General features: G+C 42.9%; 10 protein-coding genes across 10 annotated transcripts; 7 read left to right on the top strand and 3 right to left on the bottom strand.

Annotated features, from left to right (window-relative positions):
• Window positions 1-5,197: 5,197 nt before the first annotated feature.
• Window positions 5,198-5,848, top strand: CYBJADRAFT_130635 (Gti1/Pac2 family protein; the record flags this gene model as incomplete). Its single annotated transcript, XM_020212934.1, has 2 exons — window positions 5,198-5,552; window positions 5,607-5,848. Coding segments are annotated over 2 exons (597 nt in total), but the record flags the coding sequence as incomplete, so codon positions are not given.
• Window positions 5,849-7,539: 1,691 nt separating this feature from the next.
• On the top strand, window positions 7,540-8,939 carry CYBJADRAFT_168992 (mitochondrial carrier). Its single transcript, XM_020215589.1, has one exon. It carries the CDS (start codon window positions 7,726-7,728, stop codon window positions 8,677-8,679), a length of 954 nt encoding a protein of 317 aa, XP_020069012.1. The 5' UTR covers window positions 7,540-7,725; the 3' UTR covers window positions 8,680-8,939.
• A 267-nt stretch (window positions 8,940-9,206) lies between these two features.
• Window positions 9,207-9,850, top strand: ADI1 (acireductone dioxygenase (Ni2+-requiring)). The gene has a single exon (XM_020215588.1). It carries the CDS (start codon window positions 9,233-9,235, stop codon window positions 9,761-9,763), a length of 531 nt encoding a protein of 176 aa, XP_020069011.1. The 5' UTR covers window positions 9,207-9,232; the 3' UTR covers window positions 9,764-9,850.
• Window positions 9,851-10,086: 236 nt separating this feature from the next.
• CYBJADRAFT_26198 (uncharacterized protein) lies at window positions 10,087-12,152 on the top strand. Its single transcript, XM_020217613.1, has 2 exons — window positions 10,087-11,419; window positions 11,767-12,152. The coding sequence occupies exons 1-2, from the start codon at window positions 10,129-10,131 to the stop codon at window positions 11,877-11,879; spliced, it is 1,404 nt and encodes a 467-aa protein (XP_020069010.1). The 5' UTR covers window positions 10,087-10,128; the 3' UTR covers window positions 11,880-12,152.
• A 21-nt stretch (window positions 12,153-12,173) lies between these two features.
• On the bottom strand, window positions 12,174-14,747 carry TPS2 (trehalose-phosphatase TPS2; the record flags this gene model as incomplete). The annotated part of the gene is made up of 1 exon (XM_020216606.1): window positions 12,174-14,747. The coding sequence occupies one exon, from the start codon at window positions 14,745-14,747 to the stop codon at window positions 12,174-12,176; it is 2,574 nt and encodes an 857-aa protein (XP_020069009.1).
• A 413-nt stretch (window positions 14,748-15,160) lies between these two features.
• CYBJADRAFT_26161 (uncharacterized protein) lies at window positions 15,161-16,781 on the bottom strand. The gene has a single exon (XM_020217612.1). It carries the CDS (start codon window positions 16,679-16,681, stop codon window positions 15,200-15,202), a length of 1,482 nt encoding a protein of 493 aa, XP_020069008.1. The 5' UTR covers window positions 16,682-16,781; the 3' UTR covers window positions 15,161-15,199.
• A 56-nt stretch (window positions 16,782-16,837) lies between these two features.
• RRG7 (Rrg7p) lies at window positions 16,838-17,335 on the top strand (the record flags this gene model as incomplete). The annotated part of the gene is made up of 1 exon (XM_020212090.1): window positions 16,838-17,335. A coding segment is annotated over one exon (498 nt), but the record flags the coding sequence as incomplete, so codon positions are not given.
• Window positions 17,336-17,573: 238 nt separating this feature from the next.
• Window positions 17,574-18,494, top strand: PPH3 (phosphoprotein phosphatase PP4 catalytic subunit PPH3; the record flags this gene model as incomplete). The annotated part of the gene is made up of 1 exon (XM_020212932.1): window positions 17,574-18,494. One exon carries the CDS (start codon window positions 17,574-17,576, stop codon window positions 18,492-18,494), a length of 921 nt encoding a protein of 306 aa, XP_020069006.1.
• Window positions 18,495-18,639: 145 nt separating this feature from the next.
• On the bottom strand, window positions 18,640-19,560 carry CYBJADRAFT_178330 (acetate uptake transporter family protein; the record flags this gene model as incomplete). Its single annotated transcript, XM_020216924.1, has 2 exons — window positions 18,640-19,383; window positions 19,462-19,560. The coding sequence occupies 2 exons, from the start codon at window positions 19,558-19,560 to the stop codon at window positions 18,640-18,642; spliced, it is 843 nt and encodes a 280-aa protein (XP_020069005.1).
• A 1,413-nt stretch (window positions 19,561-20,973) lies between these two features.
• On the top strand, window positions 20,974-22,320 carry CYBJADRAFT_174621 (structure-specific endonuclease subunit SLX4; the record flags this gene model as incomplete). The annotated part of the gene is made up of 1 exon (XM_020216605.1): window positions 20,974-22,320. One exon carries the CDS (start codon window positions 20,974-20,976, stop codon window positions 22,318-22,320), a length of 1,347 nt encoding a protein of 448 aa, XP_020069004.1.
• Window positions 22,321-22,335: the final 15 nt, after the last annotated feature.

The following is a 22,335-nucleotide window of genomic DNA, read 5'->3' as shown; positions in this document are numbered from 1 at the left end:
TTCGTACCTAGAGATCTAATGTTTCACCGCTTGTCGACTCATGCATATTCCCACTAGAATAATAGGTGATGTTAATCCCCTCCACTATGCTCACTTTCTAGCCGCGTATTCTGTGTCAAGTCTATGACGAAGAATGGCCAGGCGCGGCATTTCCTATATATCGCCGTTATGATCGGACCCTACTTTGGAATGGACCTCAGTACAGTGGTTCTGTGTCGATAAAGATTCAGACCACAAGTTAATCAAGCATAATTAGCTTTGAATGAAGGGGGGCTAAGGCTTTACTATAGTTTAGTTTAACTGAAACTTCACTACTGGAACTTACACGCTCTTCGGATTCAGGTATGCATATTCTTTCACGACCTGAAACTATACGCTTTGTGAAACTTTAATATCTATGTCTCATCAGAAACTCTAGCGGCATAGTGTTTGTAAAGTTAAACTAGCGTCTCTGTTCAATTTTAATCCGCCCGCCTGATATGGCCATGCAGTATCCCAGCATACAGTGAATAATGACAGTAGACTCGCGTATGAATATGAACTATCCGAACACTCTGGTGATTGATTAATAAAATTTTAAACTTGAACCTTGAAAGTTGACCAAAGACCCTTCTATATTTAGCGAGGTATGGTCTGTGGTCATGGCAATGCCATTCAGTCAAATAATCTGCATGGGTCTAACTTCAACACCCTTGATTATCGTTCATGTACAGTTGTATATACAGCTGGAGTACATAATCATGACGCAACAATTGGTTTCTGCAACAACTGATAGTTGGATTGGAATGCTACCCACTCCAATAGAGCATGGGTTGAATAGCATTTCAGACCTTAATAAGGTGAAACCCCGGTGGAAACCAATTCATCATGGTCAGGTTTGAGAAGCCTAACCTCTTTTTAATTCTGACAAATATTCGAAAGAAGCATGTCGCATGAACTCTGCTATTTAGCCCAACAATGTAGCTTGTAGGTTGGGACCAAAATGGTTCAACTAGGGTTGTACCGATGAAACCATCACTTCTATTTAAACTTCAAGTATCGGCTTGGACAATGTATGCTAGTTAAGTGATAGCCTTGGGACTTATAGGAAATTTCAGTCAACAATCCATCTCTACGGCTATGATTGGGCTTTCCACAACATTGCTGGCACATGCTTCAAATTTCCAAGAACAGCCTTAGTACTCTATTGTTTGTAAAGTTGGGGATATAATAGTTCTCTCTATACCAATCTCAAAGTAGTGTTGATCCCATGATTGGACAGAATGAAAGCCAAGTTTAACCTATTCTTCACGAACCTGGATATATATCATAGTGTGCATGACGACTTTGTAACTCACCAACATTCCACGTAATTGCCTATACATATTCTTCTGTTTGCAAAAGGTGGAGGTTTGTTGTAACAAAACAATACGGAAATGAGCTTCAGAACTGATATCTACTGGAGTCCATGTTCAATGTTTCCAATAATAACCAGTACGAGAAGGCAACCATAAGTGTCACTAGTCATATACTATGCCTGTAGAAGCGTTAACTGCTGGTTCTTGAGTCGTGATCTATTGATAGCGTCTGTTGGTTGGGATTCACCAACCGGTTTGGAATATGTCTGTACTCAACAGCCTGATGCCTACCGATTTTTTACATATCACAAATAATAGGCGGCTGTTACGCATAAAGTCACAAAAGTATTCAGCCATACATCACGTAATATCGTATAATGGTACGTGCATACATATCTTGCCATCTCAAATTCCGACCCCCCCCCCCCCAATTTCAACTTCAACGATTCAAATTCATGTGATTCCCGGTAGCGAACCCAAGTGTGATGATGATGAGCTGTTGAAGCCTCGGTATCTAGCTAATAGTAGGTGTAGTATGCTTGGTAGCGCTTTTACTATGTTACCCGTGCCGCATGGTTCTAAAGAGGCATTTAGTCAATATTGCCGTGTTTCTGAAAAAAAGTAACTGTTTATAGTGGTAACGGATAAAAGCACATGAATAGGCCTCAACTAAGGGGCATAACCAAATGCACTTCGGCTAACATGTGTTCTTCTCTTTTGCAGGCATTATACCCAGAGAGATATAGAGGCTGCTGTCCTTGAGATTCAAAACGTTGGACGATTGTTTAAGAAAAGAATACAATTAGGCTTGCATACCCGAAGAGAAGCTGCCATTACATACTCGCTAAGAAACTCTATTGCTCTATTCGTCATTGGATTTATTGGGGTGATAGGATGAGGTAATGATTTCTTCTGTGTCAGATTGATTAATTTCAGTTGTCGCTCTACTTACAAAATCCCCTTTAGACGCTATATTCAATGAGTAGGACAACTTTTAGTAAATACCTCATGATTGTAACACATTCGATATTCACGCCACATAAGTCCTCATTACAACATGGATCACTGTTACATGTCTGAAGAACATTTGCAAAGGACAAGAGCAACTTTCTCTCTCCCTTCGCTGGTGACATTCACTTAACTCCAACTCATAACAGCAACTGAAATCAACTAAAAAAGACAGTGTTTTGTCATTTATACCATAGTGTACGGTCATTTTTAGACATTATGAAATGTACAGGCCATTCTTCTCATATTCATCTTGTTTTCGGCACTTGAATTACTCTCCAGGGTTCATTGGAAACAACATGAACGCTGTCGAATTTCAATTCAGTGCGAGCCTGAAAATACAGGAAAATGCTGGAACTTTAGTTAATAAATGCTAAATCTCATATTTATATCATGTTGTATCGCTTGCAGTATAGCAAGATGGACCAGATATAACTGAAACAGCGCAACTACAAGCGTTGATTTATCAATTATCTTGAAATTGCCAACAAAACATTGTTGATACTAAGCGGGTGAAAGGCTAATATTACTCTTTAGACAACGCACATGTCCGCACTCAAAAATTAACATGTAAAAGAGACTTTTGCAGGATCGACGCTCTATGGATAAATCGTCATGATCTACAATCTGGCATTATGTTGCAAGTTTGAAGTTTGAAATCCTTCTACGAGTTTAATTATACATGTAGTCCGTCATATCTTAAAGTTTCGTAATGAACAGGTTCGTGAAGCGTATATGTTCAGACTATAAATTACACTCATTGGACCGTAGTCGGTAGCTGAAACTCCCAACAGACTCCAAACGTGGTGAGTCATTGACGGCATCGATGTTGGCAAAAGGATGATGACCCATGCACATTATCCCTATGTACGTTAGCTCAAGTTACTTCTCGATACTTGGACATTTGTTGTTGTGGATCCTTTTTGTACATGTGTAAAGTTCTAGAACCCATCAAGATTAGGGCGTGAAAATATTACGGGAATTAGCTGGATCAGATATCTAGGCACCACAGACAAAACTTTTTCCGTAACTGGATGAAGATCATTCAATTCATTAAAAGAATGATGAGTTTGCCGCCTGTTATCTACATTTATGTTCAATCCATTGTGTAGAAACATTCACCGATGACATATTTGCGGTGAATGTTAATCTTTCTAATCATCGATTTCTGTACAGTTCGCCTTGCCGAGTAACGTTAAGTCATTTCACAAATAATCAAAGTTCAGGTCACGGCGCGCTTACATATTATACACATGCGACACCGTAACCGCGCTTGTCAATGGTTTCGATTGTATCGAAGTGCGTGCGTAACAGGTGCACGCTTTGTTAGGAGATTGATCATAACTATGAGCCCAAATAGAAGCCCAGTCATGGTTCCCGCTTAACATTGACCAAAACAAATCGCATTCTTTTAAGGATGTTCATTTAATGGAGGCCGCTGTTCACAACCAAAGAAGCTACAAATCACAACTCAGCATGTACTACTATCATTGAATGGTCATCTGTGCGACCATATCCGTGGTTAGCTGGCGCGCCATAGAGACGACAGTTACATGCATATACATGCAGATCACTCGAATCATATGCAAGCACAAGCGGTAAGTACTGTGCCCCTCCATCATGGGCGTAAACTTTTATATGTGGTCATTAGTGGCCAGAGTGCTCACCATCATAAGAGTTGCATACACTCCTATTTTAAGAAACTCTAATCTGCAGGCGAGGCCCTCAGAGGACATGGTCGGTGTAGCAGCACGGATAGTAGCACCACAGCTCAAGGGGAAAGACTGACTAACTGACTGACCCCACGTAAAGAGGCATATTCGGATACGAAAGACTTCACTCAAGCAACTTCACTGGGCTATGGAATTGTTGGGATAGAGTCGCCCATTGGCGTTAATAGTTAATGGTGTTATTCTGTTGGAACGCAGGGAATCACATACTAAACATAAACTATCTGTTGAGCTTTGAACTCTATTGCAACTTGAAAGCGTGCCTGCTGGGGACTGACAGGTGTTGTCATGTAACAACAAACAAAAGAACAAAAAGGAATAGGAAAGAAAAACGAGCCTTAGGCGTTGACACCAAGTGGACGCAAACCAAAGTGTTAAATAATTTACACAAATCCTGCATAAATGCAGAAAAGAAAAAGAAAGTTAAAGTGAAGGTGCATGACACTTATCCATACACCAAAACCACGCCGATTCAGCACTATATGGCCACAGAACGTAACTACCCCCCCCCCTTTCCAAGCTTGCCTTTGTCAACGTCAGAAGAGAACGTCGTCAAGCTGAACAGAGAGGCACAAGCTCAGAGTGCATACGTACACATGCAAGTAAATAAAAGAGTTTAAAAACAATAGCATCCCTGTCCCCAACCTCCCTCGGTTTTTGCTTGCTGTATGTTCTCCCCCTACCAAAAGGCGCAAACTCTCAAAAGCAACCAAAACGTCAACTTCTTTTTTTTTGGTATTTTCCCCTTCTTTAAAACATCTTATTTGGGTTCTTTTTTTTCCGTTGCTCTCTCTTTTCTGATTGTATTCAAAATCTTGAGGTCTCATCCTTTGGACAAAAGTATAGTTTAAAAGAGAATTTGAACCATTACTGATCCTGTTTGATTTGAAACTTTTCTTCTCTTCTATTCAGGTCAATCAGATAAGTTTAAGAACGGCACTTTCTACAGTTTAGAAGGAACCTTAAATTCGGCTGGTTTTGGTGTTGATCATAATTCCGCTTTGGCACAGTTTGCGACCATAGGGGAACAAAGGACAAGAGAGGTCAAGTACCAAAATTTCAAAAGAGACAGAGGAGAGAGAGAGAGAGAGGTTCTAACACATCATGCCATCCTCCTCAGAAATGATTCCTACTTTCAGAGGTTACATTGGATCCACTAAGGACGCGCTTCTTGTGATCCAAGGTGTTCTCTCTGGTCAACTTTCGGCAGTCCCCAGAAGACCCCACGATGGCGAAAGAATAGACCTTATTGCCTCGGGCAATGTCTTTGTATTTATCGAAGAGAGATCAGGTATAAAGAGGTGGACTGACGGTGTTGCTTGGTCTCCATCGAGAATACTGGGGAGATTTCTAGTGTACAGGGAACTTGACAGACAAGCACTCACGAATTCAAAAGAGAAGGGATCACGTTTAACGGAGAAGGCAAAGAGAAAGAGAAAAAGCAGCGGCGACTTGATTAAGGATTCCATGGGCAACGGTAGCACTCCAAGCACTGTCTCTGGTTCAAGTTCGGGGGTCCTCCTGGATGGAGATGCACAGAGACAGCCTAACCGCCAATTGGTTGGGTCTCTCATTGCCTCCTATGCATTCAAAGAGTCTGGATTGATCAAGAAGACCATGTCCGTCACGGTGAATCGTGTAGATTCGAATCAACGTCCAAGCTCAGAGATCATTCACTTGGTTTCGTATTATTGTGCTGATGATGTTTTGAACGGAGTGTTAGTGCGGCCATCTGATTCACCACAGTTGAAGGACTTACAATTAGCCCCAGAGCTATGGGCAGCTGTTAAGGACTCCTCGTTAGGAGGTAAGATACCAATTGAGGATGAAGCATACTACCTCATGGATAGCAACAACTCTGCTGCTTTAGGGTTCAACACACAGATGTTCCAAGGACAACCGGGACAGATGATCATGCCCCAATCGCAGGGACATTTGCCAGTTGGTGCTCCACCACCTGGTATGAATGCTGGGTTGCAGGGTCCGGCCATGTATGGCGTGCCGACCTATCCTTACCAGCCTAATGCTGGAATGCCACCATATTCGTCTCAAGGTCAACCACAGGGCCATGCGATGTCATTTTCCCTACCACCACCACTGAACCATGGCCATGGTCATTCGAGCTCTATTGGATCAACATCTGAATACGCCAACGAGATGAACGTGGGTGGTAATCAAGGTTCTTATCAGCAGAGGCTTTCACAGCAGTATGTTCCATATGTTCCGTTGCAAGGACCAACTGGTCAACAACAACAGCAACAGATGTCACTACCACAGCAAGGTATTCAAGGTCAACAGCAACAGCAACCGCTGCCAGATTCTCCAACGAAAAGAGAATTTGTTCCAGCCTCATCACAAAACTACTTTCCTGCTGGAGTCGCTGGATCATCTCAAGTTCCAAGACAGGGCGATCTGAACCCTGGTGCTAACAATATAACCAATATTCCTCCAAATATGACTGGCTCACAACCGGTTCCTGGTGGCCAACCGAACAAGTGGCCTACCAGTTATGAAGAGACAGGCGGTTACTACCAGTTCCAACAACCACATTAAGGAGATGCGTTAGTGGTGTTAAAAAATTGAAATGGGAAAAACTTGTGGACGTGATGTGTGTTAGGAAGATGACATGTCGAGCGTCGTCACGTAAAAGTGAAAAGAAGTATTATTTATTTGATTCATTCTTTGTTGTTGCCTGCTAATTTGTTGGCTATTCTTTGTTTTTGTTCTTGTTGCTGTTAATATTCGATTGATTGAGTCGAAATTATTATATAATGATTCTCTATGGTTTGGCATTAGTTGTTTCCACACTGGAGAGTCTACATCCACGCTGGCAGATTATTTTCGTTCTGTATTATCTTTGTTTGTCGTTTGGAGGTATGTCTGTTTCTTACCGTTTTCGTGTTTGTTCGTTTGTTTGATTTATGAATTTGGTTAAAGCTTTTCGAGCTCCTTCCTTTTCATTATACTATTTGAATGGAGACATTGCAGGTTATTTTACGCCTGCTGTCATCTCCTATGAGGTTGGGTTTCTTCGTTTCAGTTCTCTATTGTTTGTTTTACTGAGTCTATGTTTTTAATGGATCGTTATATCAGTAATCGCTTATGCGGCCAAAGCTATGGATATTAAAGGAACGAGGATGTCATGTAGCTCTGTCTTCGCTCTAAAGCTGTAGCTGTACCTCTGAACCCCCCCCCCCACACACACACACACCATGCCGATTTGGGTTGGCCCTCTCGTCCAGCTAAAATCGCTAACCAACATAATCTCATCATGATGCTCAATGACGGTTCGAAATCATGTTTGATGATCACCATGACATTGTACAAAAGATGCCTCGCTATCCGATGTTCGGAGTTTAAGGCTTTTTAATTCCAGAGCTATGCGACATAAAAGGTGTGGGTTTTGCATTTTTTCCGGAGTTTTGAAATTAGTAGTGACGTCCTGTTTTCTGTCTCGATCATTTAAATTTTCCTGATCTTTTTCAAATTTGTCCTTTTTCCAAAGTTTATACTCTTCTCTCCGCACGCACAAAACAACTCCAATTCCTTATATTAATCCGTCCAAAAGGAATTGTCCAATCGTTAATTGAGTTAAAGATAATTGAAGAAGGACGGATCTCTAAGAGAAAAAATAAAAGAGAAGAAGACAAATGACGGTTGTACCTGCTACAAGTACAGGAGCTGTACAACAAGCTTCTTCGGAAGACAGAGCACAAGATCCTCGAGTAATTGCTCTGAGTGGGGCACTCGCTGGGTTTCTCGCCGGTGTTGTTGTTTGTCCCTTGGATGTTGCAAAGACGAGACTTCAGGCCCAGGGAACGACCAATTCCATGAAATACCACGGTATTACTGGTACGCTGTCGACGATTGTCAAAGAGGAAGGAGTTCGGGGCCTGTATAGAGGTGTTGTGCCCATTGTTCTCGGTTATTTCCCAACGTGGATGATTTACTTCTCCGTTTACGAAAGGGCTAAAAGAGTGTATCCAAAGATTCTCGGTGAATATGGTATAGATAACGAATTCGTCACGCATTCTCTCTCTGCTTTCACCGCTGGCGGTGCTTCATCGATTGTGACAAATCCTATATGGGTTGTGAAGACGAGACTTATGTTACAAACAGGTGATGGTAAGTCCACATATAATAACAAAGTGTATTATAGAGGTACGATCGACGCTTTCAAAAAGATGTACAAGAATGAAGGATTGCTCGTATTTTCCAGTGGTCTTGTTCCTTCTCTATTTGGGCTTTTCCACGTTGCGATCCATTTCCCGGTATACGAAGAATTGAAGAAACTGTTCAAATGTGATCAGCAAGTGGATCATAGGTTACCTCGACTCATCGCAGCCAGTGCATTATCAAAGATGTGCGCATCAACGCTGACATACCCTCACGAAATCTTGAGAACCAGAATGCAGATACGAACCATCAACAGGAACAAGCATTCCTTGATAATGACTATTGTTAAGATATGGAGGAAAGAGGGCTTCTTTGGCTTCTATTCTGGATTCACGACTAATTTAGCAAGAACTGTTCCTGCTAGTGCGGTTACTCTCGTGAGTTTCGAATACATTTCACGATACTTTGCATGTAAGTCATTTATTTAAAAAGGGGACAAAGGGCATTTAACTTATTTTACTTATTATTATTCTTATTTGCATTGACGATGGATGTCATTACTTGCATACAGACAACTCCTGTCTTTGGTGCAGTGGACAAATTGATTTAAAAATGGAGAGGACAAGAAGAGACTTGAAACTAAGATCCCGTGGATAAGAAACGGCGTTCAATAAAGACAAGAAACCCTGAAATGGGAATTAGACACATATTCTTATTACATAATCACAACATGTAAATGCCAACATGATTAGATAATCTATAGCGGTAGCCGACTAGCGCAGGCATTTGCGGTGTGGCCATCGTGATCTGTGGTGCTCCGCAAGGTGGAGAAGGAGAGAACTGTGCGCACATGTGCATTTTGTATGATTTACAAGCTCAATGTGTTTTTTTTACACAGCAGGTACGGAGATGGAAAACTTTGGAGGAGCCACAGTTTGGGCACGAGGTCTATGATTTTACACAAAAGATTCCAAAATGCCTCCCTTCCCATCAAGGCATTTCCACCAAGGTGAAGGAGGAAATCTAAAAGCTGCTTGAAACATGAAGGCCTATTACATGGACGATGACGATAAGGCGGATTATCGTGAAGACCACGATTCTGGTGTATCTGTAAGCACTGATGAGCTCAACCAGCTTGGTGTGTTCTACGAAAGAATGGAGACCATGGATGAAGTGGACGAGCTTGCCAAAAAGCGCCATTACAAAAACAGGGATGAGATTGTCATTTCGCCAACATCATTTGGCTCCCCAGAGGCATTGAAGGCAAAGCTAGATGCCTTCTTCACGACACATATCCATGAGGACGAGGAGATTCGTTACATCAAGGACGGTACGGGGTTCTTTGACGTATTAAATGAAAAGAATGGTAAGTGGGTTCGTGTTCGTGTTGAGAAGAACGACCTGCTCATCGTTCCAGCCGGTATCTACCACAGATTCACCTTGGATACTTCCAACTATATCAAAGCTGTGAGACTTTTCCAGGATGAACCTAAGTGGACGCCATTGAATTTCCCTGTGAACGATAACACTTATAGAGAGACCTATTTGAAATCCATTGGTGTATCTCAATAACTTCACCCTTACAGCTCTCAGTTCTTTTCTCCATTTCTGTTTAGGTTCTGTTTATTCGGTTTGTTACTATTTAAAGTTTGTCCGTTGTGGTCTGGTGTAGACTCTTAAATTCTGTTCGTGATTATGTATCAATGGTCATGACAATGTTCGTGTTGGTCATTATCTCAATGGTCATGACCATGTCCTCATTGTCATGATCCTTGTGATGATTCGGATCTCCATAATCACGCTGGGTGCCACGCGGGATAGAAAACAAAAATACAGATCACCAGAGAAAATAAGCGCGTTCACAATTTTTTAGAACCCTCAAAATCCATTAAATTGGCATTTACATATCGCTATTAGTCTTGTTGATAAATCAGCTTATGGAAGCGTTGGAGCAACACCTCTGGGATTTGTCCCATCAGTTCTATAACCAAGCCGTGCAAAACAGATCACGGGTGATTACCGTGACCCATCTCCAGGAGTACCACACACTCGTGAAGTTGAGCATTGTTTGTCTTCAAAAGATCATCAGACAAGGACATAGGGCAACTCTCAGACTCAGGATCAAGGCTTACATTCAGTGGGCACAGATTATCATCAATGAGGTAAATCTCAAAGCCTCTGATCAAAATCCAGAGGCTCTGTTGACCTCAGCAATGTTCTTATGTGGTGAAATTGTTGAATTCACACATCTTAAGCTGACCGCGTTGTATACGTTGATTCAATTACAACTCGCAAATGGAGATGTTGGCCGTGCCCTTCCGATGACGACTACAACAGCGTTCAAGGATTATGCACTGATGAAATTTCTCAGGTTCCAATGCCTACAACTGCTCTGTGGAAACCCCCAAGGGTTGGAAAAGGCCACTGCGGCGTTCTCTTCACTCATGAATTGTCCACAATGGAGTTCGTTGAATGAACACACAAAGAAAGCTATCAAACTATTAGGTATCGTTTTCTTCATCAATAACTCGTTGTCTGTACCGTATAGCGTCTATGAGATTGACACGTCGGATGAAAAGGACATGGATTGTTGGAAGAAGTGCATCATCTCTACTTTGGAGCTCATCAATAATCAACTACAATATTCCGTAACCCTTCAAGATTTGCAGGAGTCACTTAAGGAAGCTCATTCAGATAAGCATGTTCTTCGCGTGAATCTAGAGTTCCCTCATGACAACGGGGTTGTTACACTTAGCAGTGAGATTCAACTCATGCCATTGGTGACAACTCAATTACACCTGATACGGGCTCTGAAGTCCAGCTCAGTGAAGAGATCATTGGACACTGTATCTAATACCGAATTTGCTTGCCAACAAGAACTGCACAAAATGTTAGCAGGAACGTACTCCTACATGAAAAGCTCTTCAATGGTGATTAGAGAGGCTCAGTCAGTCCTACAGGATGTATATTTCTTCGAAACGCTTCTTCTCATAGGCAACAAAGGTATCTGGCCAGCAAAGTTCAATTCGGACGGCTCCAAAATCATCTTCAAACTAGATGAGTTACCAAGTTGGGACAAGATTGGCCTCACGGAGTTAGATGTCATGATAAAAGATTGTCCACGTCGTTTAAATATGTGGTCTTCGAGGATACGAGACACTCCTAGAAGAGCATTCTTGATTGCGATGTCGTTGCACTCTTTGGGGAAGGTCGTTGATGCAATAAACCGTTATATGTCATTGCTGAAAGGTATTGAGACACATAGGGCAACCCTGAGATGTTATGATATCTACTTTTTATCACTGTTGAACCTATACGTCTTGTTACAAGGTTTATTACGGAGGAAGATAAGAACTGGTGCTGTTGATGGAATACAACAGCTGCTTAATCTGTTGGGTTTCGTCACTCAACGGCTGGTCCAAGTTAGGAGGGTAAATCAACAATTTCACAAACCACAGCTGCTTGTCACTATGACCTTGGACTGTTTGGATGCGCTATATAATCCTGGCGATGTTTACACCATGGATCAACGCAATGCCATGGTATCTTGTTATCAGAGTACTTATATTGAAAAGCTAAAACAATACCCTCTGTTAGGAGCCATGGTCTTGTATACACAGTCTTTGACGGAGCTGAAGAATTCGGATCAGAAACAAAAATACTCACAAGTTGCGTTCAACTTGGCTAAATTGGGCTTCTATCCACTGGTTAGGTATACAACTGGCCTATTAAACGCTTCCAATGCGAGCTCTGCACACAACATAGAACAGAACGAAGTTCAAATGGAAAAGTTGAGAAGGATACAGCCAGCTATTAAAGTAATTTATAATGGGCTTTGAAGATTGAGCCATTTCATCAATTGATTACAAGAAACTACATGGCAGCCCTGTGCCCCATCAGGGCCTTTTCATTGTTGTATAATAATCTCTTTTACTAGTGTAATACCCATAATCTAGAGTGAGTGGTGTAAGCCATGTGCTGATCAAGTACTACTTGATGACATCTTACTTGCCACTGAACTGGACTTCTTCAATTTGATGGCAGCTATTGCGGCCTCGGAACGTTGACTTGATTCACTGTTCTTAACATGACCTCTGTCGTCCAACTCAATAGTACCAGCGGTTTCAAATAGGGAAACAGTACCAACGAGTAAGCCCAAAGTGTCCAAGACTTGAGCAGGGTCGTTCAAGTGCGATGTAGCAGCAGTGGCTTTTGAAGCCGGTCCAACTTTGATCGGATAGATACCAAAACTGTCGAATCTTTCATTCTTGTGTGCGTTAATATCTGCTTCCCAATTGTGTTCAATTTCAATCAACTTCTTGAACATATCCTCATCTGTAGAGTCGTCACCAATGCACACAACGAAATCTGGTAGCTCCTCATGTTTGTGATGTAGATCATCAACGTTCCCATCACCTTGGGCAGCACCGTGTCTTGTCAAGACTAAACGTTTGACAATTTCACCCTTGTTCAAAAACCTTGGACGAACTTCGACATTGGCCTTGCCACTCATCACCTCAACGTCGTACTGTGTTGCAATGGTACTTTGCAACTCCTCCATCAATTGCTTAGCATGGAATTCTCCAAGCTCTGGATCAGCACGTCTATAATGCCATGTCAATGCAACTTTTTTCTTCTCAATGTGCGAACCTGGAGTTTTATCCGTATATCTGACGTAAATATCTTCTACTTTTCTTTGCCATGACATATCAAACTTTGCGGCTAGATTGACCCAATCTGAACCAATATCCTTCATAAAGCAACCATGTTCAGCAGACAATCCCAGCTTATGGTTTTTACCCAACCATCTCTCTAAGAATGCCTGGTCACGGCCACTAATGATCCAAATTTGGTTACGAGGATCCTCTGATAACTTCTCCAATATGTCAATGAGTCTTGCTGATGGGATTGCAGCTGCTGGATCATTCACAATAGGTGTGAGAGTACCATCATAATCAAAGAGGAAGAGTCTTCTGTCGGACTGCTTGTAATGTTCCAGGAGTAAAGGACGATTCAAAGAAGACGTCAAGTTTCTCTGCGGTCCACCGACGGATTCATCAATCAGATCCTTAAGGAAAGCGCTTGTCCATTTCTCAATTGGGGTCACAGATTTGATCAACTTGGATTCCCAGTGGTCCTTCTTCGCAGCATCAGCAGTCAATCCATCATAAATGGCCTTAGCTACAGACACAGAATCCCATGGATTAACGATGATTGCATCTTTGAGAACACCAGATGCACCACTGAATTCGGACAGAATCAATGGCGACTGGTTGAACTTTTGAGCAACAACATACTCCAAAGCCGTGGTGTTCATACCATCACGTACCGATGAAATGACACACAGGTCTGCCACTCTTAACAGTGCAAAATAATCCTCTTTGGGGATTCTCATCTGGTAGTGCTCCACTGGTGTAGAGTTCAAAGAACCAAATTTACCGTTGATCGATGACACCAGCTCTGTAACTTGTGTTTCAACCTTTGTGGAGTGTAGCACGTTTGGAGAAGAAACTTGGATAAGTGTGACTTTATCCCTCAAATCTGGATACATTTCCAAAAACGTTTCAAATGCTTGCAACTTCTGTACAACACCTCTGACGGTATCTAAACGGTCTCTGCCAACAATAATCTTCTTCCCGTGGTGTAATTCTCTAATCGCCTTAACCTTCAAGTCGATTTCCTTGTTGAAGCAATCCTTTTCAATTTTATCAACGTCGATACCCACAGGTAAAGCATCTATATGAATAGTCTCACCGTACATTGCAACAGAATCAGGTGTAGTTTCAGCACCAAGAATTCTCTTACAAGAACTCAAGAAATGTCTTGCAAATGAATAGTTTTGGAACGAAATCTTGTTTGCACCTAGCATACCGTCCAACAGCTGTTGTCTCTTTGGCAATGCCCTAAAGTATTCACTCGAAGGGAATGGACAATGCATGAAAAATCCTACAATTGCATTAGGCAATTGCATTCTAATCAGTTGTGGCAATAGCATCAAATAGTAATCATGGATCCAAATGATATCACCCTCCTTATAGTTCTGAACGATCTTGGAAGCATATGCCTCGTTGAACTTGACATAGTCATACCACCATTGAGATTCTTCACGTCCATCTGAAGGGGTACCCATGATATAGTGGAACGCAGGCCAAATCACATTCTCGGCGTACTGTCTCCATCTCTGTTGATCCCTTCTCAACAGCCAAATAGGATGAACATTAGCAGTCTTGTGATCGTTGCTGATCAGCTCCTCAATGTGGTCCTTATCATCAGAGTCCAAGTAATACGCCTCGTCGGTGACGCTGTTCTTGTTCTTGATCACCAATTCACCAGTCCACGCAAACAGATGGTTCTCCCATTTCGAGTCATCCAGATGCTCTAAGGCAGACATCAACGCAGAGTTGCCGTGAAGCTTTGTAATCTGCCATTTGTCACTATCAACGTTATCTTTATAAATCTCATACGGTATGTTGGTGAAGGCATTGAGGATACGCCCACTGAGCTTCCCACTGGCAAAATCTGAAGGCTCGACGAACTTTGGACTCGAACCAGTCATACTCTTGTCTTCAACCCTGTTGGCTCCTGTTGTTCTTTATCTGTCCCTCTGACTTGCTCTCTGGCTCTCTTATACAGTAATGATAACCAATTACCCTCTTATACAACTAATCCTTACAGTAACGGTAACCTCAGCTGATACAATAACTGTGACCTCCGCAACAAGAAACGAATCTCAAAGTGAACCCACTTTTGTTTGCTGAATTTCCTCTCGGCTCTGCAGTGAAACTTGTGACGTATTCCCACTCCGAACAGCAATGGACAGCTGGAGAGCGACCCAAGGTTGCTTGCGCAGTGCTGAAGTTGTGAGCCATCACGTGAACGTTGTTTATAAATACCCCAAATGGGTGGTTTTTTGTCTTTTGGTTATTTTCTTCTTTGGGAGTTTTTATTTTTTTTTTTGTCTTCACCTTTTTATAGTGCTCTCATTGTTTGGCTGGTTGTTAATGTCTGTTAGAAGAAGGGCAGTGTTGCTGGGATCTCCAAGGTCTCGTCCTCTATCTGTACATTTACTCCGTCGCTAAGTTGCATCATGGCCTTCCTCTGTTTGCTGGTGGTGAAGACGCCATCGTGTGTAATGGCCCTCTTCTTGGAATGGTTGAGACTCTCGTCATTGTCTTGTAGCTGGGTAAGTTGGGTAAGTTGTGTCAGCCTGTCCAGTGATATGGCCTCTGGCTGTGTAGGGAATAGCTCCTCTAGTTCATCTTCGAGTTCTTGCATCGATGTATCTTCAACCATAGTAACAGACGCTGGATCATCGTCTCTGTAGACTTCGATCCTAGTTGACGGGATCATCTGGTCTGTATTCACTGCCGTGGGTTCCTCATCTTGTGATAACGAGTGTGGTTTACGTTCCATGTCTTCGTGTATATTTGAGTTGAGTTGAGAGGAGAGCATTTCTTGGGAATTTTGGATATCGCCATATAATGAAGACGGGAGTATCTTAGCTTGATGATCTTCCACTTTGTTCTCTTGCACCCTATTGTCGCCTACTTCGCTCTCGTTCGCCTCATCCTCCTCTGCTCCAGAATCAAAGTCACTAATGAAATCAGACTCGTCCACTGTAAAATCCTTTGAAATTCCATGCTGAGCATCTGATAACTCCACCAATCCTGTACGATCCAGCCCAAAGGCAACAACCTGTCGCTTCACCCCTCTTGAAGCCAGCACTTTCTTCATCGATGAGCTATGCCGTATATGTGCATATATACATGTCCCCGATGAATTGGTTGCAAAGTCTCTATATAACATGATCCTTGCTCTGAATATCTTATTCCATATGTGTTCTTGACCTAATGACGAAACCAAGATCTGTTGGTTTATATACTTACCATCCTTTGAACCATTGTTCATTACAACAGGTACAAGCGAGATGTTTGAAGTCTCAACTGGATTTATCATCACACAAGCACTGTTGAACCTCTGACAGTTAAGCATCAACAATTCTGCAACGTTACGTGCCAGCTTCGTCTCCAAAGTGGACTTCATGCCCATCAGTTGAAGGTCTCCAACACATCTCGTCAGACAACATGAAAAGTCCTCCAGTATAATCAATGAGAACTTTGATATCTGCTCAAAAGACTGTAAGAAAACGTATAACTGCCCCAATGTTGAGATTCTAACGTGATCAACATCACAAAGAGTCTCCAAATCATGCGTCACAACGGGCCTCGAATGCATCATAGATATCCAAAGCACCCTCTTATCCATCTCTAAGGCGCTCTTGCACACCTGTAGCCCGACCTCAACCTTCCCACTGTTGTTCAAGCCACTCAACTCGTAGACCTGTCCAGGCACAAACCCTCCACAGAGCATCTCATCAAAGCTCCTTATAGAAGTCTCAAACGCCTTCAAAGGCTGGGAAGTCCGTGACTGTAGTTGCGAAAGTGACTGGGTCTGTGTCCTGTGGATCGTCTTTCCATGTACTTTGTCCATTTAACCCGTTCTGCCTTCTTTGTTTACTTTGTTGATGTTGTTTGTTTACTTTTTTTTCACTTGTGGCTTTGTTTACTTTCCCTTTCACTTCTAAACAACAACGACAGAGCTATGAATAAGGTGAGTAAATTCACCGATATCACAAGCTACCTACGCTATGCTAAGGTAAATGGAACTGATCCTAGCTCAACTGTCTTTCAAGGAACCGTGTACGAGCTCTTTGTAAAGGAATCGCTGGAGAGGGACCTGTCGATGTCACGTGTAGTTCATTATGGAGGCAGTTTCGATAACGGCAGGGATCTGGCAGCGAAATGGGACCTGGAGAGGTTTAGAAGTGGGTGTGATGATGCCAGTGAGCCGCTGAGGGTCAGGGGTAGGTCGATAAAGCCCATTCTGAAGCGGAAGTCCACGCTGATGGACGTCCTGGTACAGTGTAAGAGCCAGTCTACAAAGATCACTGCGAGGGAAATTAGAGAGCTGGAAGGAACGTTCAACTTCAACGTGAATCGATCTAAGAGGTACACTTCAATGGCCATCATGTGTTCTCCCTGTTTTCTGACATCTCAGGGACATGAACAGATGTTCAGGAGTGAAGCGCCGCTCATGTACTGCCAGATAAAGAAGCCAAAATTGCGTACACCTGGATCCGGTGATCCCTACTGTCTTGAGGATTATCTGTTAGATGGGAAACTACTGATGGCATATTTCATGAATCCGCTGTCAATGGCCCTACTCAACGGCACATCGTTATCGTTGTCTTCAAATACCTCTTTCTAAGATGGCTTTCTTCACATCTGCGTGGGAGAAAATTTCGCGTTCACCATCAACAACAACAACAACAACAACAATATTATCATCAACCACACCAACAGTGGACGTGAAGAACAGAACAATGATTGATGTTGACGTTGCAATATCCCTTCTCAAACAGTGTAAACAACTTTCAGAACGTGATGTCTACCAATTGTGTCTCCAAGCGCAGGAGTTATTGGTAGCAGAGGCAAACGTCACCATCGTTGATACTCCAGTGACTATATGTGGTGATATCCACGGTCAATTGCACGATCTCTTGACCCTTTTTAAACACGCTGGTGAATGCCCACAGACACGGTACTTGTTCTTGGGGGATTTTGTCGACAGAGGGTTTTACTCGTTAGAGTCCTTCTTACTTCTTCTGTGTCTCAAAGTGAGATATCCTGACCGTGTCACTCTAATAAGGGGTAACCACGAATCGAGGCAGATCACCACAGTATATGGGTTCTACGACGAATGCCTCAGGAAATATGGAAGTGCAAACGTATGGAGATACTGCTGTGAGGTGTTTGATTACTTGGCTTTGGGCGCCTTGGTTGGTGGCCCTGATGGAGTTTTTTGCGTCCATGGTGGATTATCACCAGACATTGATCAAATAAACCAGATCAAACTGATAGACAGAAAGCAGGAAGTGCCCCATGAAGGTGCGATGTGTGACTTACTGTGGTCAGACCCTGATACCGTTACTGGCTGGGGTATAAGTCCTAGAGGAGCTGGTTTCCTGTTTGGTCGTCACGAAGTGGAAAAGTTCTTGCACACCAATAACGTTAGTCTAATCGCAAGAGCTCATCAATTGGTAATGGAAGGTTATAAGGAGATGTTCGATGGTGGACTGGTAACTGTTTGGAGTGCACCAAACTACTGTTATAGATGTGGCAACGTGGCAGCTGTTTTGGAAATTAACGATACATTAGAGAGGAAGTATACAATCTTTGAAGCTGTGTTACAAGATGCACATGCGGTGCCTTCCAAGAAACCAGCAACTGATTACTTTTTATGAATGAGAATACTCTCAACTCAGGAGTTACAATATCTTTGAATCGTAAAAATCGTTGAATTGTTCTCTGGTTGGTTGAATATTTTCTACTCGTCTATCGATTTATCTAACTTTCTGAAAAGTGGATGGTGTAAGAAGAGAGACCATTTCACTTCTTCTTCTTCTTGAAAAGATCCAATATTGCAAGTTGAATGAATCTTACCTGGATATATGAATTATCTTCCGTTGCCAAATCAGCAAAAGCACAGTACCAGGCAAACAATGCACAGATTATTCCCATATAACCACCAGCCTTGGTACAATTTGTGCTTGGACCCAGCTTACCCGCAGCCAATAGCCAAAACGTGATCTCCAAAGTGAAAAAGGTTCCAAAGAAAGGAATGGTGCACTTTTTAGTAAGCAAAGTCAACCCCAAAGTGAAGATGGCCCAACCTATGAGATAAAATCCAAGTGCATTGTTCAACTCATCTTGATTGTCACCATAGGCACTCACTATTCCAAAGAAATCAACGTATATTGCACCAAAACTGAGCCAATAAGCACCATAAGATGTCAACGAAACGGCACCAAAAGTGTTACCAGATGCAAGTTCCCACATTCCAGCCAACAGCTGTGTCATGCCGCCATAAAAGAATGCTAATCCAACAATCACATTGGGTGTTGTTACACCTTTTGCCTCTACATTAATCAAAGAAATTACAAAAGTTGTCAGGGCAAAGGCGCACATCCCTATTGGGCCAGGATCACCAAATTTTCTATGTGATGTTCTCTGAGAATGAGATGGAGTTAAAGAATCGCCAAATGCTTTCAGCATATCAGATTTCAAGAACTTCTTATCGTCCAAATGGATGTATTCGTTTTCTGAACCAGATGTTGTAACCGAATACACGAGCTCATTGGCACTGAGTTTGTGCGATGGTGTTTGATCGTTAAGAATGTATGCTTTTGTATCGTCATAACGCCTATTTACATGTCCAGAATCACTGCTCAAATGTGATATTTGAGCTTCTAAATCGTGGTTGGAGAAATATGAATTGGTGGTGGTACTTTCAGTTTGACCTGTCGACATTACGTTATAGTAAAAGATGGTTGTCAGATTCCAACGTGTTATGTGATCTTCAGCAATTGGAGGGAGGAGGGGTGCATGGTGACATTTAAATACTTTTTGACATGGGTGTCGAAAAGTCCAAGGAATTCAGGCCATGAGTCCTGCCTAAACATTGTACATATTGTACTCCTCTCTCTCTTTAGGGCCCCTCTGTATGTTCATATGTACACATATTTTCCTCGACGCTGGTGATGTACGTGCTGTGCATACGACCTGAGCCCCCAAATTGTACAACCCAAACTGGAACGGCCCTCGTCATGGTAAATAGAACGGCTGTCTTAAGGCCTCAACTCGAGAGTTACGATCTACACAACGTACATGAAGTTATACAACAAGCTGAGCTTTAAGATGGGCAATGAGGCTGACGGACAGGGTCCTTGGGCATGAGCTCTCAATTGTGAATATTGAAAAAACACCCTTGAAACCTTCATCTTGGAAATTCCAGATGACTGGATTAGCCGTTTCAAATTGCCCCCATTGCATACATTGTACATACTGGACCATTATAACAGTAATATTGATCCAATGAGCCCTGAAAATGATGCAGTTCACGCTAGTTTACTTCGAGTAATGAAGGACCTTGGTCTCTCTTTATCTACTTCTTGATTAAACACTCTGCTTGTGTTCAATGGAATGAGGTGATGTGAATCCGATAATTTACGGGTGAAATGACTCCACCGGCAACGTGGTTGCCCGTGAATTTGGCTATGTATGTAATTCTGGCTCTCAGTGAGACTGCACACCCTATTTTTATGGCTTCAATGCTCCGCCAACCCTGAGCCACCTGTAACACCGCTTCGATATTATACACGCTCAGAGCGAGACTGTCTTAGAGCCGCATTCCAGACCCTGGCACGCTGTGTCTGCCCAGACTAGACGTAGCACACACGCACACCACATCTACGTCTACTTCAATCTCGGCAATTCTAAAGGTGGGTATATATTGGCAAAAACGCTCAGACGTTGGTGCATAGCCCAATCATGTGCTGGCAGGAGCTCTGATCGTCTTTGACATCTTGCTCGCTGGTTAGAAAAACCGAGAAGATAAGTGTCGAGGGAGAATACGACAGATCTGTTGTCCTTGTGCACAGTTGTACGCGTGTGTCAGCGTACCAATTGGTACGCTGAGATGAGATGATGATGATGATGAGCTGCTGGTGGGTGCCGTCCCTCGCTGCACAACGGAAAAACTCCATGCAGTGTCGGAAATGCACGCGGTTCTGCATGAAGTGGTGTCTGGGTTTATGGGTGTCCGGGTTGATAGGTGTCCGGGTGTATCACGGCTGGTGCCTCTCTTCCTACGCTTGCTTGTACGCGTTTATGCCACAATTAATACACAACCAGGCCTGTCCATCACCAAGGAAGAGGCCCGTCATGTCCAGTGTACTACCCAGTCAGATCCCTGGATCGTCCCCCACGGGCTCGATTATCGAGATACCGACGGATCAACAAAGCTTTGACTCGAAGGACGTTGTGACGTTGAACTCAACCTCTATACACCAGGACTCGAGTGACCTGTTCGAGGTGTCTCAGACAGAATACCTCCTGTCACAGAAGACGAATGCCGGTGTTGATGATGACAACCTGGGTGACACCCAGTATAACGAGCTACGGTCTGCACAGACACCTCCACCATCGGATTCTCAAGAGATCAGGTCTTCACCATTGGTGGGCTCTCCAGAGAGAGATCATGTGTGTAACGTACGCACACCTCAAAGACGTACGAATGACTCAAGTCCCGGTGTCCAGAAGACATCTTTTTGCATGATATCGCCCATCAGAGTTCACTCGCTGTCTCCGAAGAGGAAGAATGTGCTCATTGCCCAAGAATCATACTCCATACCGAATTTGATGTCGTCACCTGCGAGCAGAGATGACGATTCATCGTCTCCTAGCACACCTTCTATCTATCTCACAGCTAGACAGAACGCATCTCCCAGTATTGGAGAAAGAGTACGAACAACAACAGAAGTCACGTTCCAAGGCCAGCTTGATCCAGTGGCAAACTCGAGCTCGCCTGCTTCTGGAGATTTCTCCACCAGAATAATCAACAGGAAGAGACTTCGCAGTGACGATGTACCTGATACATCTGACGACGATGAAGATATAAGCATCATTGAGATAACGAGAACCGTCAAGAGGAACAAGAGTGTGTTGCAAGTGCCCTCGTCTCAAAACGTATCGCAGAGAAGTTCGCCATTATTACCTAGAGGGCTTTGTATACCAAGAACAAGCAACTCAAGCCCTTTAAAGCATACGCTTGGTGCTATCGAAGATTTGAGTGATAAGGAGGAAGATGATGATATATGTGACGATGATGAACTTATGCAAATGTCCATGGATCACCTGAGACAGACGATTATGCGTTATGGGTTGAAACCTTCAAAGAGTAAGCTATCCATGGTGAACTCGATAAGACGGGTCACACGGTACCTTTCTCAAGATTCCGTTCATCAACTATCAATGAGCCAGGACATTTCTCTATCTCAGAAAGTTGTGCGAAGGGACATCTTCAAGGTCGTCAACAACGTCATTAGGCAAGATGAGAAGATTTGGGAGAAGATCTATACATTTGAGCCGGTCAGTCCCGATTCAATATTGACGTTGTTACAGGAGAACGACATAGAAATATCACCAGAACTGTTTAAGGAATGGTGTGATTATAACAGCATATCTCTACTGGACGCTGGTGATAACGTGGATTCAGATTTGATACCATAGATCTAAGAATAAAGA

Source organism: Cyberlindnera jadinii (genome assembly GCF_001661405.1).
Source record: "Cyberlindnera jadinii NRRL Y-1542 unplaced genomic scaffold CYBJAscaffold_13, whole genome shotgun sequence".
NCBI classification, from domain to species: domain Eukaryota; kingdom Fungi; phylum Ascomycota; class Saccharomycetes; order Phaffomycetales; family Wickerhamomycetaceae; genus Williopsis; species Williopsis jadinii.
Note: the sequence above shows the minus strand (reverse complement) of the source record. Positions and strands in the feature narration are given on the sequence as shown.

Excerpts from the sequence above, each read along its gene's own strand:
- CYBJADRAFT_168992 (XM_020215589.1), top strand. The coding sequence starts at position 7,726 with ATGACGGTTGTACCTGCTACAAGTACAGGAGCTGTACAACAAGCTTCT.
- ADI1 (XM_020215588.1), top strand. The coding sequence starts at position 9,233 with ATGAAGGCCTATTACATGGACGATGACGATAAGGCGGATTATCGTGAA.
- CYBJADRAFT_26198 (XM_020217613.1), top strand. The coding sequence starts at position 10,129 with ATGGAAGCGTTGGAGCAACACCTCTGGGATTTGTCCCATCAGTTCTAT. Across the intron at positions 11,420-11,766 it reads GGTCGTTGATGCAATAAACC|CTAAAACAATACCCTCTGTT; the intron begins GTTATATGTCAT and ends TATATTGAAAAG.
- CYBJADRAFT_26161 (XM_020217612.1), bottom strand. The coding sequence starts at position 16,681 with ATGGACAAAGTACATGGAAAGACGATCCACAGGACACAGACCCAGTCA.